This window comes from Eimeria acervulina, genomic scaffold (genome assembly GCF_000499425.1).
Source record: "Eimeria acervulina Houghton genomic scaffold, Eah_scaff59, whole genome shotgun sequence".
Lineage (NCBI taxonomy): Eukaryota > Apicomplexa > Conoidasida > Eucoccidiorida > Eimeriidae > Eimeria > Eimeria acervulina.
This window is the reverse complement of record NW_013549707.1, coordinates 67,550-83,908: the sequence shown is the minus strand read 5'-3', so window position 1 is coordinate 83,908 and position 16,359 is coordinate 67,550. Positions and strand designations below refer to the sequence as shown.

Genomic DNA, 16,359 nt, shown 5'->3' with positions numbered 1-16,359 from the left:
CTTTTAAATACATTATTCGCTAGAAATACACGAATGATTCGAAACTCTCGCTGCAGCAGCAGCAGCAGCAGCAGCAGCAGCAGCAGCAGCAGCAGCAGCAGCTCTAGAGCAATCCCTTATACACACAAGCGACTGTAAGAAAACCAGCAGCTCTAAAAGGCGTTGTTGTTTGTACATTTACACTTAGACAGCAGCAAGAGATTTGCAGCAGTCTTTAAAAGTTTATATTATTTATTTATAATTTACTCAAACTTTTTATTCAAGACAAAGGAGCCCTCTATAAGTCTCGCTTATATATCTAAATAAACCTTTATGCTCTTTAAAAGATAGCAGGAAGCTAACTCTAGCTTTGTTATTATCAGCATTATTATTATTATTATTATTTGTAAGAGTAAGAATAATAATAATCCCTCATAAATTATTATTATTATTTAGTAGTAAAAATACTAAGAATAATAATAATCAATAATAAAGCTAGCTAGCTTTCTGCTAACTTTATTAGTAAGTTTATTATTATTATTACTATTATTTATTTATTAATTATTATTATTATTATTAGTTTAATGCGGTGCTTGAGGTGTATATTGAGTTGGAGACCCAGAGGCATCTCCTTCTCTCTGATCCTCTTTAAAGAGATTTTCTTTATCTTCATCATTTAATGTTGTTTGTCTCGCAATTAACTGTTTAAATAGAGGCCTTCGTAAAGTGCTCATGAAGGCATGCATGCACTGCTTTTTCTTTGTTTTTTACAACTCCTACGCACTACAGATGAAACTCTTCTGTACATGTCTTTATAATACTAAGCCCCTATTCTTTTTACTAAAGAAGATGCAAATGCTGTTGTGAGAGCGCTGAGAGATAAAAAAGCCGCATGCAGATATATACATATATATATATATATATCTACGACAATAAGGTTAGTCTTCTGGAGGTGTATATACACCCTATTATAGTACATTCATATTATATATGAATGTAATATAATGAAAAGGTTGGGTATCGAATGTAAATTAACATGTTGTTTATTTTTTAAATATATTTCTTTAGAAAATAATCTCATAGTATAATTATAATAATTAATATTAACATTATTTACTCCGTCTATATAAAATGTTTAACTGCTTTTTATATTTAATAAATTTTAATAAATTTACAAATGAATACATAAATAGATAAATATATATATATGTATATATATATATACGACTACGAATAAATAAGCAAATAGACAGGCTGCATGCACTTCACCTTTAGATAGGAGACTTTGTCAAGAGCATCAGCATCTGAGCGCTAGCAACTCATCACCATTTATAAAAGAGTCTCTAAACAGAGACTTCATTAATTATATATATATATATGCAGGTGAGGATATATAATATCTGTTAGCCCTATCAATCTCTTCTCTACCCTTTATGAAGGAGACAAACTGTCTCCTGTATCCTGGAGACAGACTGTCTCCTGTATCCTCTTTGTTAGTCTGTCTACAGTCGCTGCTTAAAATTATATATATATATTTAAGTTTATTTCATCTTTTACTGAGTCTACAATATTCAATTATGCTGCTTTGTTTAGATAATAAACAGCAGATACACCTCTTGGTAGACAGATCTTTCTCTTATGAATATCGAGAGCTCACAGCGGTGTTTTTTGTGTTTTTCTTACTCTCTTTTCATCTGTCTCTAAGAAGGGCTTTGCATGCACAGTATAATAATAAAAGATGCAGACACTCTATCTATATTCAGCTTATCTCAACAACGCACTTCTTTCTTCTTTGTTGCTATGAGGATAAAGGCGAATCTTTTGTCTCTTTGTTCGTTGGTCTCTTTTTTATTTATCTATTTTCTATTTAGTCAAATATATCTGCACTTCCATCTCAAAAGCTGCATCTTCTTCGCATTTGTCTCTCTCTTGCGAATACACCTGAAATAAACCTCTGATAAAGAAGCTTCACTAAGAAGAGTCTTCATGCAGAGCCCCAACGACAGTTTATCTTGTATATTTATTTATGCATGCACTAGCACTGAAGAAGTTGTTATAAATAAACTTTACTATTTTATTTTAAGGTTAAAAGTGCTGCAAATTGCAGCAGCAAAATGTGGCTGGAGAGCTGTGCTGTGTGCATCTTCTCGGGTGTATGCACAGCTCTCCAGCCTCATTTTGCTGCATGCACTGACATACACCGCAGACACTTGTTAAAACTATTTAGCGAGACACACGAAAACAACACTGAGCTGTAGCTGCAGCTCAATGCCGTAGCTGCAGCATTGAGCTGGAGCTTCAGCTATCTCTTGCTGTCTCCTTTTGTCTTTTTTGTCTCCTTTTGTCTCCGAGACAAAGCCCAGGCAGATAAACAGAAATAAACATCTTAAGCTCCTCACTTAAAACAACCCCTACACCCCAATAGTGAAGACAAACACTGCAGCACTGCGTAGAAGTTGCATATAAAAACAAAAACAAAAAATATTATATTTATAATATAATATAATTATACATATATAATCTATGTATAGGCTCCTTTAACTCAGAGCGAACACCGCCGTCGCAGCAGCAGCAACCCACAGAGGCGTGTGCTGCTGCTGCTGCTGAGTTGAGGTGTACAAACACTGCTGCACCTCTAACTCCCCCCAACCCCCAATAGGCTAGAAAACGTCTTCCTCTTGCTGCTGCTGCTGCTGCTGCTGCTGCTGCTATGCTGCTGTTGTGCTGCTGCTGCTGTTGTTGTTGCTGTTGCTGCTACTGCTGCTGCTAGGACAGACGGGAAAAAAGCAGCAGTTTCTTTAATGTTTCGTGCTTCTGTGTGAGAAGAAGAAATGCTCAGCTGCTGCTACTGCTACTGCTGTTGCTGCTTGCTGCTGCACGTTTCTCGCTGCTGCCTCGTGCAGCTGTCCCTACTACCTGAGAAACTTGCGCACCTCTACTGTATCTACATGGGGCGACGCTGCTGCTACGACTGCTTCAGCTGCTGCTGCTGTCACTGCAGTAGCTGCTGCTGCTGCTTCAGTGTATCGGCTCACGGCCGGTGCTTCGGGGTGTCTCTGTTGCTGTTGCTGCTGCTGCTGTTGCTGCTGCTGCTGCTGTTGGTTACTTGAGCTCTAAGGCCTAAGTGAACTTTAATTTCAGCGGAGAATTCACCTGCTGCAGCAAACCGGCGAAGGCAGCAGCACGTGCTGCAGCAGCAGCAGCAGTACGTGCAGCAACAGCAGCAAGACAAGCAGCAGCAAAACCAGTTGCAAACTGCAGGAAGCTTCAAATGCCAAGCTTTTATTATGCAGCAATGAATCAGCGCTGCAGCAGCAGCAGCAGCTGCTGCTGCTGCTGCTGCTGCTGCTACAGCTGCTCGACCGCCACACAAGCCGGCGGTCAAGGAGCAGTCAAAGGGAGGAGGGCAGCAGCAGCAGCAGCAGCAGCTGCTGCTGCTGTGTGTTTAGAAATTAGGAATCTGTTGGATGTAGTAGCATATTAAACGCATGCAGCAATTCTTAATAGAGTGCTGCAGCAGCAAAACACTGCAGCAGCAACGCTGCCCTCCCGCTCCCTCCTAGCAGCCCCGTCGCCGGTGTCCGCTAGCTGCAGCAGCAGCAGCAGCACCAGCAACAGCAACAGCAACAGACAGCGCAACAAGAATGACAGTTTTTCCTGCTGCTAGAGAAGCCGTACTCAATTAGGGTTTTCTGCTGCATGGGAGCAGCAGCAGCAGCAGCAGCAGCAGCCGCAGCAGCGGCGTCGCCAAGGGCAAGCCTAAGACAGCAGCAGCAGCAGCAGCAGCAACAGCTACAGTGTATTCGTAGTGCGGATATCTTTTATTGACTAGAGAAGGCGCTGCTGTTTACCAGCAGCAGCAGCAGGGACATTAACAACTTAAGCAGCAGCAGCAACAGCCGCAGCACCAGCACGCGCAGCAGCAACACACGCAGCAGCAATGCACGCAGCGGCAACACACGCAGCAGCAACAGCCGCCGCTGCAAAAGAAGCAGCAGCAACGGCCGCAGCTGCAGCAGCATGACAGCAGATGCAGCAAGTCAAGCCTGCAGCAGCAGCAACAGCAGCACAGATCAGCACACACAGCAGCAGACGCCGACGCAGCAGCAGGTGGCGCAGCAGCAAGCAGCATACTGCAGCAGCAGAACCTTCAGCACCCAACGCTGAAGCAAATAGCAGCAGCAGCACTCCGCCCATCCACAGCGTGCAGCAGCATCGTCGGCTAATGGACCCGCTGCACCAGCAGCCGCCCATCCACAGCGTGCAGCAGCATCGTCGGCTAATGGACCCGCTGCACCAGCAGCAGCAGCAGCAACAGCCGCAGCACCAACAGCTGCAGCAGCAACAGCTGCAGCAGCAACAGCCGCATCAGCAGTAGCAGCCGCAGTAACAGCATCAGCTGCAAAAATCACAGCAGCAGCAGGAGTATCAGCAACACCAACAGCAGCAGCACAGCAGCAGCAACAGCAGCAGCAGCAACAGCAGCAGCAGCAGCAGCAGCAGCAATGAGCAATGGCATTTTTTAAGGGTTTAATAAACCGAGGGATGTTCCCTCGGTCTGGCGAGAGCAGCAGCTACGACTTCCTGTCCTTCCCGCAGCAGATCGTCATACCGCTGCTCAGCAGCAGCAGCAGCAGCAGCAGCAGCAGCAATGCAGGCAAAGCTAAGGGGATCTCAGCGGTGCTTCTTCCTGTAGATGAAGAACACCAGGTGCTGCAGCTACTCGCCACGCAGCGGTCTCTCCTTAAGCTGCTCAGCAGCAAATTCAAGAGGCACCAGCAGCAGCAGCAGCAGCAGCAGCAGCAGCGGCAACAGCAGCAGAATCAACAACAGCAGCAGCAACAGCAGCAGCAGCGGCAGCAACAGGGCCAGCAGCACCAGCACGACCAGCAGCAGCAAGTGCAGCAGCAGCAAGGACAGAAGGACCAAGCGCAACAGCAGCAGCAGCAGCATCAAACACAGCAGCAGCAGCAGCAGCAGGCAGAGTTGGTGAGGGCGCTTGTAGAGGAGGCATTGCAGCAGCTTTACGGTGTACAGAGCGCAGCAGCAGAGCGGCTGAGGAGACAGCTGAGCACCCACACTACATTGAATGAGTACTGCTGCAGCAGCACTTGCTGCTGCTGCTGCATGTACACCCCAGAACGTAGCACTTGCGCTGCAGCACGAGGCGGCTGCTGCGGTACACACAAAGGGGCTACACCAGCGGCAACAGCAGCAGCAGCACCTGCAGGAGCAGCAGCAACGCCGTATCAGCGAGTCTGCAGCACCAAGCGGGGGGATGCTGCTGCTGCAGAAGCAGCAGCAGCAGGAGCAGCAGGCGCAGCAAGAGATCCTTCCAGCAATGAGGAGTTTGCTGCATCTGCTAGTGCAGCAGCAGCTGCTGCTGCAGCTGCTAGTGTGTCTCCCACGTTGCTGCAGGCAGCACGTGCTGCTGTTGGTTCATTGAAGTCTGCTGCAGCAGCAGCTTGCTGCCCTTATCTTGTGGTGTATGCACATGGCAACGGAAGCGACATAAGAGATATGATGCCGCTGCTGCAGCAAGTGCAGCAGAAGACCGGTGCTGCTGTCTTAGCCTTCGACTACCCTGGATATGGCCTCTCCCAAGGTAACTTCTTTTGCTGCTGCTGCTGCTGTTGCTGTTGCTGCTGCTGCTGCTGCTGTTGCTGCTGCTGCCGCTTTTTGTTTTGCTGGCAATGGTGTTGGTGGTGGTGCTGCTTCTCGTGCTGTTGCCGCTGCTGTTGCTGCTGTGCTTCTGTTGCAGCTATTGCAGCTGTTGCTGCTGCTGCCGCTGCTGATGCTGCTGCTGCTGCTGGTTGCGGCCCTGCTGCTGCAACAGCTACATCAGCAGCAGCAGCATTGCTAGCATCACCAACACCAGCAGCAGCTCCATCACCACCAGCAGCAGCAGCAGCATGACCAGCAGCAGCAGCAGCAGCATGTTGGTTTGCGGGAGCATGTGTGTGCAGGTCAAGCGACTGAGGAGACAGTAGATTTATGTCTTCAATCTATTTTATCTTTTGTGCTGCTGCAGCTGCGATGGCCGCCGCAGCGGGTTGTGCTGTGGGGCTGCAGCATCGGGGCGGGGCCCGTGACTCGTGCTGCTGCTGCTTTTTCTGCTGCTTTCAGGCAGCAGCAGCAGCAGCAGCAAGCTAGAGCATGTAGGCTACAGCGGCAGCTGTTGCAAACTGTCCTTAACAACAACAGCCAGCAGCAGCACCAGCAGCAGCAGCAGCAGCAGCAGCAGCAGCAGCAGCGGGAGGAGCTGCCGCTAAGGCCCTGTCTCTTCTTCCCTGTCTTAGGCAGCAATCTGTGCGCCTCTGCAGCAGCAGCAGCAGCAGCAACAGCAGCAGCAGTTGTACCACCAAGCACCGCAGCTCCTGAGGCAGTGGTTGCTGCGCAAGTTGCTGCAGCAGCAACGACAGACTGTTCGGGGCCCTGGCGCTCCCCCAGTACCAGCAGCAGCAGCAACAGCAGCAGCAGCAGCAGCAGCAGGAGGTGCTGGAGCGGCGGAGGTTCTTTGAATTTTTATAACTTGGGGGGTGTAGTGCTGCAGTGTCCATACACCTCAATCCGTGCAGCAGCAAAAAGCTTCGTTCCTGCTGCAGCAGCATCGCTGGTGGTGCCGAGAACCCTGTGGCATGTTGCTGCTGATATTATAAACCCAAATTTTTGCTGCAGTTGTTTGTTTATTCACGGGCAGCAGGATGAGCTCTTTAGCTGGCAGATGTCGTGGGACATGCAGCAGCAGCTGCAGCAGCACCTGCAACGCTTGCAGGGTACCAGCAGCAGCAGCAGCAGCAGCAACAGCAGCAACAGCAGCGGTGGCGGAAGGGGTAGTAGTGCCATTACCAGCAGCAGCAGCAGCAGCAGCAAAAGCAGAATCAATAGAAGCCGCAGCAAGACGAAATGCACCACCTGCGAAGATTCGATTGCTGTCTGTACAGCGGCCACCAACAGCCGAAGCAGCAGCAGCAGGAACAGCAGCAACAGCAGCAGCAGGAGCAACAGCAGCAACAGCAGCAGCAATCAAAGCTGCCGCCGGAGTAAAAGAAATGACGGAGAAGGAGAGGGGAGCCGCACCTCCTTGGAATGCCCCAACAGCAGCAGCAGCAACAGCAGCAGCAGCAGCAGCAGCAGCAGCAACAGCAGCAGCAGCAGCAGCAAGGAGGAATATGAAGGCGCCCCTTACTTTTGCTTTGGCTGGTATCCTCCTGCTGCTTCTCACTGCGTGTTTAACTGGGGTCGTGATTTGCTGCTGCCTGTCTCTGCATTTCTAAGGCAGTCTCATACCAATTTGCTGCTGCAGCTCGTTGCTGCGCTGCTGCCTCTGCTGCAGCAGCAGCAAGACAACGCTGCAGTAGCAGCAGCAGCAGCAGCAGCACCAGGAGATTGGTGTACAACGGCGCTGCTGCTGCTGCCCCAGAAGGAGAAGCTGATGCTGCTGCAAGAGGCTGTCTTTGGTGTTTCTTCAGCAGCTGCAGACTGTCCCTTAGCAGCAGCAGCATCAACAGAAGCAACTCCAGCAGCAGCAGCAGCAGCAGCAGCAGCAAGCAGATTTGCTTCTGGCCATATCTGGCAGTCTCTCCAGGGTGCGGCACTCAGCAACTCCGCTTCACTGCTTTTTTCTTCTGCTGAGTTTGCTGCAGTCTGGGCTGCGGCTGTCGAGCAGCAGTACCCTCAGCTGCAGCAGCAACAGCAGCAGCAACATCAGCAGCCGCAAGAGCAGCAGCAGCAACAGCAGCAGCAACAGCAGAAGCAGCAGCAACAGCAGCAACAGCAACAGCAGCCATTGAACAGGAGCATCGACCGCAGCAACCACAAACAAAACCCCAAAAGGCGGCTGCCGCTGCTGCTGCAGCAATATGCAGACAGGTGGGGCTTAGCAGCAGCAGCAGCAGCAAGCGCTGGCATAAGGCAGCAGCTGCTGCTGATTGGAGCTGCGTTGCGGCTGTTTGCCCCTCACGAGCTTACTGGATTGCATACACAGCAGCAGCTTCTGCAGCGCTATCCGCTGCAGCAGCAGCAGCAACAGCAGCAGCAGCAGCGACAGCAAACAGCAGCAGCAGGAGCGCTGCTCCAAGTCACTCCTCTTTTGTCTGCCGCGGTGCAGCACATGATGGCTGAGACCCCTGCTTTCAGCAGCAGCAGTGCCATTGGTGCTGCAGTAGCCGACAGCAGCAGCAACCGCTGTGCAGCGGCAACAGCAGCAACAGCAGCAGCAGCAGCAGCAACTGATGCTGCTTCTGCGGGGCATCATTTGCTGCAAGGAGACGAGGACAGTGAGGACAGCCTTTCAGCAGCAGCACCAGAGGCAGAGGAGACAGAGAAAAATGGTTTGTCGCCTGACTCTACTTATAACGGAGAAGGACTGCAGCAAAGATCAAGCAGCAGCAGCAGCAGCAGCAGCAGCAGCAGCAAGGGTGGAGGCAGTGGCAGTCGGATATCACATGCCCGCTCCTCCCACCAGCAGCAAATGCTGCTGCTGCAGCGACAGCAGTTGCAGCAACTGCAACAACGGCAGCAGCGGCAGCAAATGCTCAGCCGACGGCAGCAGCAAATGGCGCAGCAGCAGCTGCTGCTGCAGAAGCCTCCGCTGCAGCAGCTGCTGCACTGCATGCCCCATACCTCACCCCCCTCATGTTATGGGTTTGTCAGTGGACTAGGCCTTGATAAAGAGCGTCTCGAGGCGACAGCAGCAGCAGCAGCAACAGCAGCTTCTGCTGCTGCTGCTGCTGCTGCATTGCCTCTCTTTGGGTCTGCTGAAGGACTTACGAGGTTGCTGCAGCACCGATATACAGAATTCCTCTCGTTGCTGTTGCAAACGGCGGTGCAGCGGGGTCTTGTGGAGCAGATGAAGGTGCTGCTGCTGCAGCAGCAGCAGCAGCAACAGCCGCAGCAGCAGCAACAGCAACAGCAGCAGCAACAACAGCAGCAACAGCAACAGCAGCAGCAACAACAGCAGCAACAGCAACAGCAGCAGCAACAACAGCAGCAACAGCAGCAGTCGTATGTGCTTAGCAGCATTTCTGTCTGCGGCATTCGCCTCTCTTTAATTCCGCTGCAGCTGTTGGGGGCCTCAGGTGAACGCAATGGCAGCAACTGCAGCAGCACCTGTAGCAGCAGCTGCAGCAGCAACTGCAGCAGCAACTGTAGCAGCAACTGCAGCAACAACGGCAACAGTGATGCTGCTTCCTTCAGCAGCACCGTGGGCGGTTGCGGCAGGGGGGCAGCAGCTGTCCCAGTGGGCGCTGTGCTGTATGCAGAGGCCCTTCCTCTTGGTGCTGCTGCTGCTGCTGCTGCTGCTGCTGCTGCTTCTCCAGCTGATGTTACGGCTGCTGCGTTCGCTGGGTTCCAAAGCTGCACCAGCAGCAATAGCAGCAACAGCAGCAGAAGCAGCACCTGCAGCAGCAGCAACTGCAGCACCGGCGGCAGCAGCGGTAGCAGCAACACCTACAACCACAGCAGCAGCAGCAGCAGCAACGAGCTTCCTGAGCGTATTCCTGAGACCCTGGTGCTGCCGCTGTTTGCTGCTCCTCTCCCTAGCATGCAACCCACAGCTCGTTGGCTGCTGCAGAGCCTGTTGGCTGCTGCAGCAGATGCGCTCCGGCTCAGCAGCAGCAGCATCAGCAGCAGTAGCGGCAGCCGCAGCACCGTGCCACCTAGCCTGCTGCAGCAGCAGCAAGAGGAGCAGCACGAAGTAGCGCAGCAGTTTGCAACGGATATCGTGAAGCTTCTCAGGTGTATGCACACCCTTCCTAACTTTGCTGCTCTTGCTTCTCTTCGTCCGGCCTCTCCAGGCCAGCTGCTGCTGCTGCAGCGCAGCAGCAGCATGCATGCAGCAGCAGCACTAGCAGCAACAACTGGAACCGATGCTGATGCTGCTGCTTCTGCTGCAGCAGCTGCAGCAGCAGCAGCAGCGGCTGCCCATGTACACCGCAACTGCAGCTTTTTTTCCTTCGGCTGGCATCAGCTGCTGCTGCTGCTCTACGGCCCCCAGCTGCCGCCGCTGGTGCGGCTGCTGCTTGGGGGAGGTCTACAGCAGCAGCAGCAGCAGCAGCAGCAGCAGCTCCCGCGGGCCTTGCCTCTGCAGGCTTACAACGCAGCAGCAACAGCCCCAGCCTTCGCAGCAGCAGCAGCAGCAGCACCGCAGGGCAGCATGGCTGCTGCTGCTGCGCAGCAGAGCTGCATAAGGGATATGGTGAAAGCGGAGGAACGCAGCCGCCTGCAGCTGCTGCAGCAGCCAGCAGCAGTTGCTGCAGCTGCAGCAACAACAGCTCATCTGCAGTGCCATATGCAGCAACCGCAACCCCTGAACATCTCCAGTGAATATGCCTTGCTTCCTGCTGCTGCACCAGCTGTATCTGCTGCTGCTGCTGCTGCTGCGAGCCAACAGCAGCGTATTGCTGCAGTTACTGGAGCATGCGAGAGGCCGGAGGCTGGTGCTGCAGCTGCTGCAGCTACTGCAGCAGCTGGTGCAACTGCAGCAGCTGCACCAACTGCAGCAGCTGCTGCTACAGCTCGCAGCAGCAGAACGTCGCCGCTGCCGTGTGGGGAATTGGAAGCGGAAGGAACTCCAAATGCAAATGAATTGACGGCATCTGCTGCTGCTGCTGCTGCTGCTGCTGCTGCTGCTGCTGGGCCTAGGGCTGCGGAGCACTTGAAAACTTCAGACAGCCTCTTTCCTGATGCAGAGGCAATGGCAGCAGCAGCAGCACCAGCAGCAGCAGCAGCAGCAAATGAGGCCGAATCCGCTACCCCTGCAACTCGGACACAAGAAGAACTGCATCACAAGGGCAGCATGCAACCCTCTCTGGTGCAGCAGCAGCAGCAACAACGGCAGCAGCAGCAGCTCTGGAGATGGTGCAAACAGCGGTGCTTCTGGCAGCCATCGCTGCTGCTGCCGACTTCTGCGCTGCATACTCCGCTGATTGAGGCTTCTTTGCTGCTGCAGCTGCAGGGCATCAGCACCAACAGCAGCAGCAGCAGCAACAGCAGCAGCAGCAGCCTGCAGCACGAAGCAAGCAAAGTTTTACTTGACTGCAGCTGCCGCAGCAGAAAGCGCAGCTGTCAGCTGCTGCTCGCAGAATTTCGCCGTCTGTATACCCCGGGAGGCTCTGCTGCAAGCTGCAGCAGCTGCAGCAGCAGCAGCAGCAGCAGCAACTGCTGCTGCTGCAGTAGCAGTTGCTGCAGCAGTTGTTGCAGCAGCAGCACCTGCGACAGCAGCGCAGAGAAATGGCAGCAACAGGTCAATGGACGACGCTGCAGCAAAATCTGCTGCTGGGCAGGCAGCTGGCGAGGAGCAGCAGCAGCAGCAAATTCGCGTGAGGAGGCAGCGTATGTGAGTCTTTCTGCAGCAGTAGCAGCAGCAGTAGCAGTAGCAGCAGCAGTAGCAGCAGCAACAGCAGCAGGGATAGTGTACTTGCTGCAGCTCATGTTTAACGCCTGCTGCTGCTGTGTGTTGCAGCTGCTGCTGGAGACCGCCCTGACTGTGTCGCTCCTGCGGCACGAAATTCAAACTGTCTCCTGTCTCCGTTCAGCAGCAGCAGCAGCAGCAGAAGCAGCATCCCACAGCAGCAGCAAGAGCAGCAGCAACAGTTCCTCAGCGGAGATTGGTCGTTTGCTGCTTGAGGCTGCGCCCCTCTCGGGATGGCAGTCAGGTAAGAAGCACTTGCTGCTGCTGCTGCTGCCGGTGCTGCTTCTGCTTGTGCTGCTGCTAGCTGATTTGCTGCTGCTGGCGCACCATTTTATTTTTTGCTGCTGCTGCAATCGCCGCTGCTGCGAGTGTAGAACAAGAGGGAAGGGAGTTGACTGCATGTGAGGCTGTTCCTGCTGCTGCTGCTGTTTCTGCTGCTGCTGTTGCTGTTGCTGCTGCAGCTGTGACAAGTGCTGCACCCTTTTGCTCTGGCGCGGTAGCTCTAGAGCGTCTGCTTCTGCATCTGTGGGGAGTGATGCTGCAGCAGCAGCAGCAGCAGCACATCTTAGCAGGCAGGAAGGGCTTTATCCCTGGAATGCTGCTGCGGCAGCACCAGCAGCAGCAGCGCCAGCAACAGGTGCTGCAGCAGCAGCACCACCAGCTAGCAGCTGCATTGTACGCCCCTCTTCAGAGGATGCAGCAGCAGCGCCCACGGCATCAACCGGCTGCTGCTGCGGCGGTCGCAGCAGCAGCAGCAGCAGCAGCAGGTACGAGAACCAGCGGGGGCATTTCCTCGCAGCACCAAACAGCAGCAGCACCAAGAGCAGCAGCAACAGCAGCAAGAGCAGCAGGAGCAGCAGGTGAAAGGCCAGCATTGCGCAATCTCCAAAAGGTATATACAGCGCCGAACCTCTTCAATGCAGCAGCAGCAGCAGCAGGAGCTGCTGCTGCTGCAGCAAGAGACACAACCGCAGCGGGAAGCACAGCTGCAGGACCAGCAGCAGGTGCAGCACATCCACCAGCAAGAGACACAGCTGCAGCAGGAGAAATAGCTGCGGCGAGAGAAACAGCACACGTAACAGCAGCAGCAGCAGAAGCAGCAAGAGACACAGCAACAGCAGCAGCAGCAGCAGCAGGAGACGAGAAGGCGCAGGGAGGGAGGCCCCCAACGCAGCAGAGGGGCCTCAAGAGGCCGTCATATCGGGGTGTATGCACAGCTCCTTCAATTAATTATGTGCATTCACTACGCGCTGCTGTTGCTGCTGCTGCTGCACCTGCTGCAGCACGCAAGCAACTAGCCGCAGCACCGCCATGGGGAGAAGCAGCAGCAGCAGCTGCTGCTGCAGCTGCAGCAGTAGCTGATGCTGCTGCTGCAGATTCTACCGAGCAGCTTCCCGCAGTGCATCTGCCGAAGGCACAGACAGCACTTGCTGCAGCAGCAACTGCAGCAGCACCAGCTGCAGCAGCAACAGCTGCAGCAGGCACTCCACGTACGTTTGCTGAGACGGAGGCGCTAACAAGCTTGCAGCTGCAGCCGCATAAGTTGGTGCTGCAGCAGATGCTGCAGCAACAGCAAATGCAGCAGCACCAGCAGCAGTAAGGGACTCACCGCCTGCTGCAGCAGCTACAGCCTCACAAGACTGCAGCAACAGTTAATGCTGCTGCAGCAGCAGCAGCAGAAAGCTGCTATCGAACTAGATGGTGGCGCGTTGAGGTGATCGCGCGCTGCAGCACCAGCAATAGCAGCAGCAGAAACAGCAGCAGAAACAGCAGCTGCAGCAGAAGCTGCTGCTGCTGCAGAAGCAGCAGCAGCAAAGCATATTTTGGTTTTAAATATGTTTTTTTTAATGCAAGTAAATTTTAACAAACCTCCAAACAAAACTTGGCTGTCGGATGTAAACGAAAAGAAACGCTGCAGCAGCTGCTGCTGCTGCCTACACTGCAGCAGCAGCAGCAGCAGCATCTGCTGCTGCCTACACTGCAGCAGAAGCGGCAGAAGATGCTGCTGCTGCAGCAGAAGCAGCAGCTGGCCAAGCATACGGTTCGAAGCCGTCTATGGGTAAGAGACAACGCGCTGTGCTGCAGTGGATGCTACTGCTGCTGCTGCTGCTGCAGAACAGCAGCAGCAGCAGCAGCAGCAGGAGTTAAGCGTCAGGAGCAGCAGAGAAGAGCCTGAGGGCTGCCAGCAGCAGCAGCAGCAAAGCAATTGCTGCTATCCAAACTGTAGGACCGAAGGCGACTCCACTGTAAACTTCAGAGCCCGGAAGATGCATAAAACTCATTTCTGTCAGTCCTACCCGCTGCCGCAGCTCAAATGGCTGTGCTGCTGCTGCTGCTGCTGCTGCTGATGCTGCTGCAACTGAGGCTGCAGAGGCAGCAGATGGTGCTGCAGCAGCAGCTGTTGCTGCTGATGCATCATCAGGCTCCGAGTCGCTCCGACGCCTACCACGCCGCTGCACAGGGGGACCCATCTTACTACGAGGCTGCTGTTGCTGCTGCTGTTGCTGTGGCTGCTGTTGCTGCTGCTGCTGCTCTTCCTGCTCCTGCAGTTGCTGCTGTTACTGCTGCTGCCGTCGTTGCGGTTAGCGCTGCTGCGGTTTATTCGGCTGCTGTTGCAGTTGTTATTGCTGTTGCTGTTGTCGTTATTGCTGCTGCTGCTATTGCTGCTGCTGCTGCTCTCGGTTCTGCCTAGATGGCAGCAAAACGTTAGAGGGTGAGCAGTGAAGGTATTTGTTTGTTTGTTTGTTTAAGGAATATATTTATTTAAAAATAATAAAAAGATATTAAATTTATTTGATAATACTCCGCGAAGATATGCAGCAAACACTGCATGCAGACCGCTGGCGGTCAGCCCCCTATAGATGGTTTGCTGCACGAGTTGTCGATATTTTTTTGTAGTTTTTACTGAAAAAAGAATTTTAAATATTTAAAATAATAATTTTAATAGCTTTATAATCATTCTGCGCTTCAAAACAATACCCTTAACCTTTCTTCTTAGGCAGAAACACTGTGGTTCAGGTGTACAGGCAGCTCGTGCATGCAGAAGCAAAAAAAAGTACTAAAATAATATATAATATTTGAATAATATAATATATATTGTAATATATTTAATATATTAAAGTAATAGTTTTATTATAAACTTATGAGTATCATAGGTATTATATGCATTATTGATTATATAGACTAACTATAATTCAGTAGCATATTAAATTATTAACAAAAAATATAAACAACGCAACATATAAAATATACAAATTGCATAAGATCTTTGTCTATATATTTGTGTATATGTGTGCACATGCATGTAAATATATACAGACAAAATAAAGTGCCTATATATAAATATATATATATATATGTATATATTTATATACATATATATATATATAAAGGAGGTGGAGTTGTCTCCTCCGTTCTTTATTTGTTTTGTCTACAGCAGCAGAAGGCGGGCCTGGCTATGGTGATGCTGCTGAAAGGAGACAGCAGCAGAGACAACTGATTCTCTGTCTAATAAGTAGTTGCAGCAGGTGCAGCAGCAGCAGCACCAGCAACAGAAGCTGCAGCAGCAGCAGCAGCAAAAACGTCAGCAACACCAAACCCAGCAGCAACAGAAGCTGCAGCAACGGCAAGAGCTGCAGCAGCAGCAACAACCGATGCTTCAGCATCATCAGAAACAGTAGCAGCTACAGCAGCAACAACAATCCTTGCTGCAGGAAGAGGCAGCGGCTGATAAAAAATATTTACATTACATATATAGTATACATTATAATTATTAGCTTATAATAAATAAAAATATTTATTTATTTGTTATAATATATATACACATATTAATTATTTGTATTGCACATATAAATATAAAATGCAGATATTATTCTTCATTAAAGTAGAATATCAAAATATATTATTATTTATTGTTTATTATTTATTGTTTATTCTTTATTGTATATTATTTATTATTTATTATTTATTATTTATTCTATACATTTATATCATTATATCTTCTGCATAGTAAAAATATTCTTATAATTTATATTTTATTACTTATATATATATCATACAAATAATATTATATTCATTTATACTAATATTTATAAATACACACAAAATATAAATATTTTACTCTCTATATTATATACATATATATATATATATATATATACATGTGTATATATATAAATATATATATATATGTATACATATATATATATATATATATTAAAATAAAGGGTTTTACTATATATATTTTATTATATATATGCCTTTTATATTTATATAAAAGTAAAGGTTCTATTTAATATATTTTTAAATGTACATGTTTATAATATTTATGAATGCAGAAGTTTTATTATTTTTATATTATTACTTACTCATTTGTTTATTATAGACATCGCATAATAGAACAATGTATATATATATACAGCTGTATATATATAAAATATATATATATATATACAGATGTATATAGGTGAAGTTAGTGTTTAAACAAAATTATTTTGTTTAGGAGAAAGGAGTAGCATGGACATTGAAAGCGAACAAATAAAAAACAAAACAAAACAAAACGAGAAAACAAACAAAAACAAAAAAGAACACAAACAAGCAACGAATGGATTTACGATTTAGGGTTTTCTAGGGTTTAGGGTTTAGGGTTTAGGGTTTAGGGTTTAGAGAGACCCCCTCTCTTTTATATGGCAGCAAACGGAGACAGACGAAGATGAACCTGCAGCAAGGACTTCTTTCTTGTTTAGTGCTTAGGTACCTAAACCCTAAACCCTAAACCCTAAACCCGAAACCCTAAGCAGCAGACGGAGATGAATGCATGCAAAGAGTCACAGACACACGGCTGCTGCGCTGAGTGGAGAGCAACATCAACAGTAGCAGCAGCAGCAATAACAGGAGAGGAGAGCTTAGCAGCAGCAGCAGCAACAGCAAGAGAAGGCGCAGCAGCAGCAGGAGCAGCACCAGGCTGA

The 16,359-nt window shown here is 50.2% G+C and overlaps 2 protein-coding genes across 2 annotated transcripts; both read left to right on the top strand.

The window, feature by feature from the left end:
* Positions 1–4,009: 4,009 nt before the first annotated feature.
* On the top strand, positions 4,010–4,357 carry EAH_00011180 (hypothetical protein; the record flags this gene model as incomplete). Its single annotated transcript, XM_013394962.1, has 1 exon — positions 4,010–4,357. The coding sequence occupies one exon, from the start codon at positions 4,010–4,012 to the stop codon at positions 4,355–4,357; it is 348 nt and encodes a 115-aa protein (XP_013250416.1).
* Positions 4,358–4,524: 167 nt separating this feature from the next.
* Positions 4,525–12,992, top strand: EAH_00011170 (Possible conserved eukaryotic alpha beta hydrolase, related; the record flags this gene model as incomplete). The annotated part of the gene is made up of 3 exons (XM_013394961.1): positions 4,525–5,584; positions 5,946–11,636; positions 11,854–12,992. 3 exons carry the CDS (start codon positions 4,525–4,527, stop codon positions 12,990–12,992), a joined length of 7,890 nt encoding a protein of 2,629 aa, XP_013250415.1.
* Positions 12,993–16,359: the final 3,367 nt, after the last annotated feature.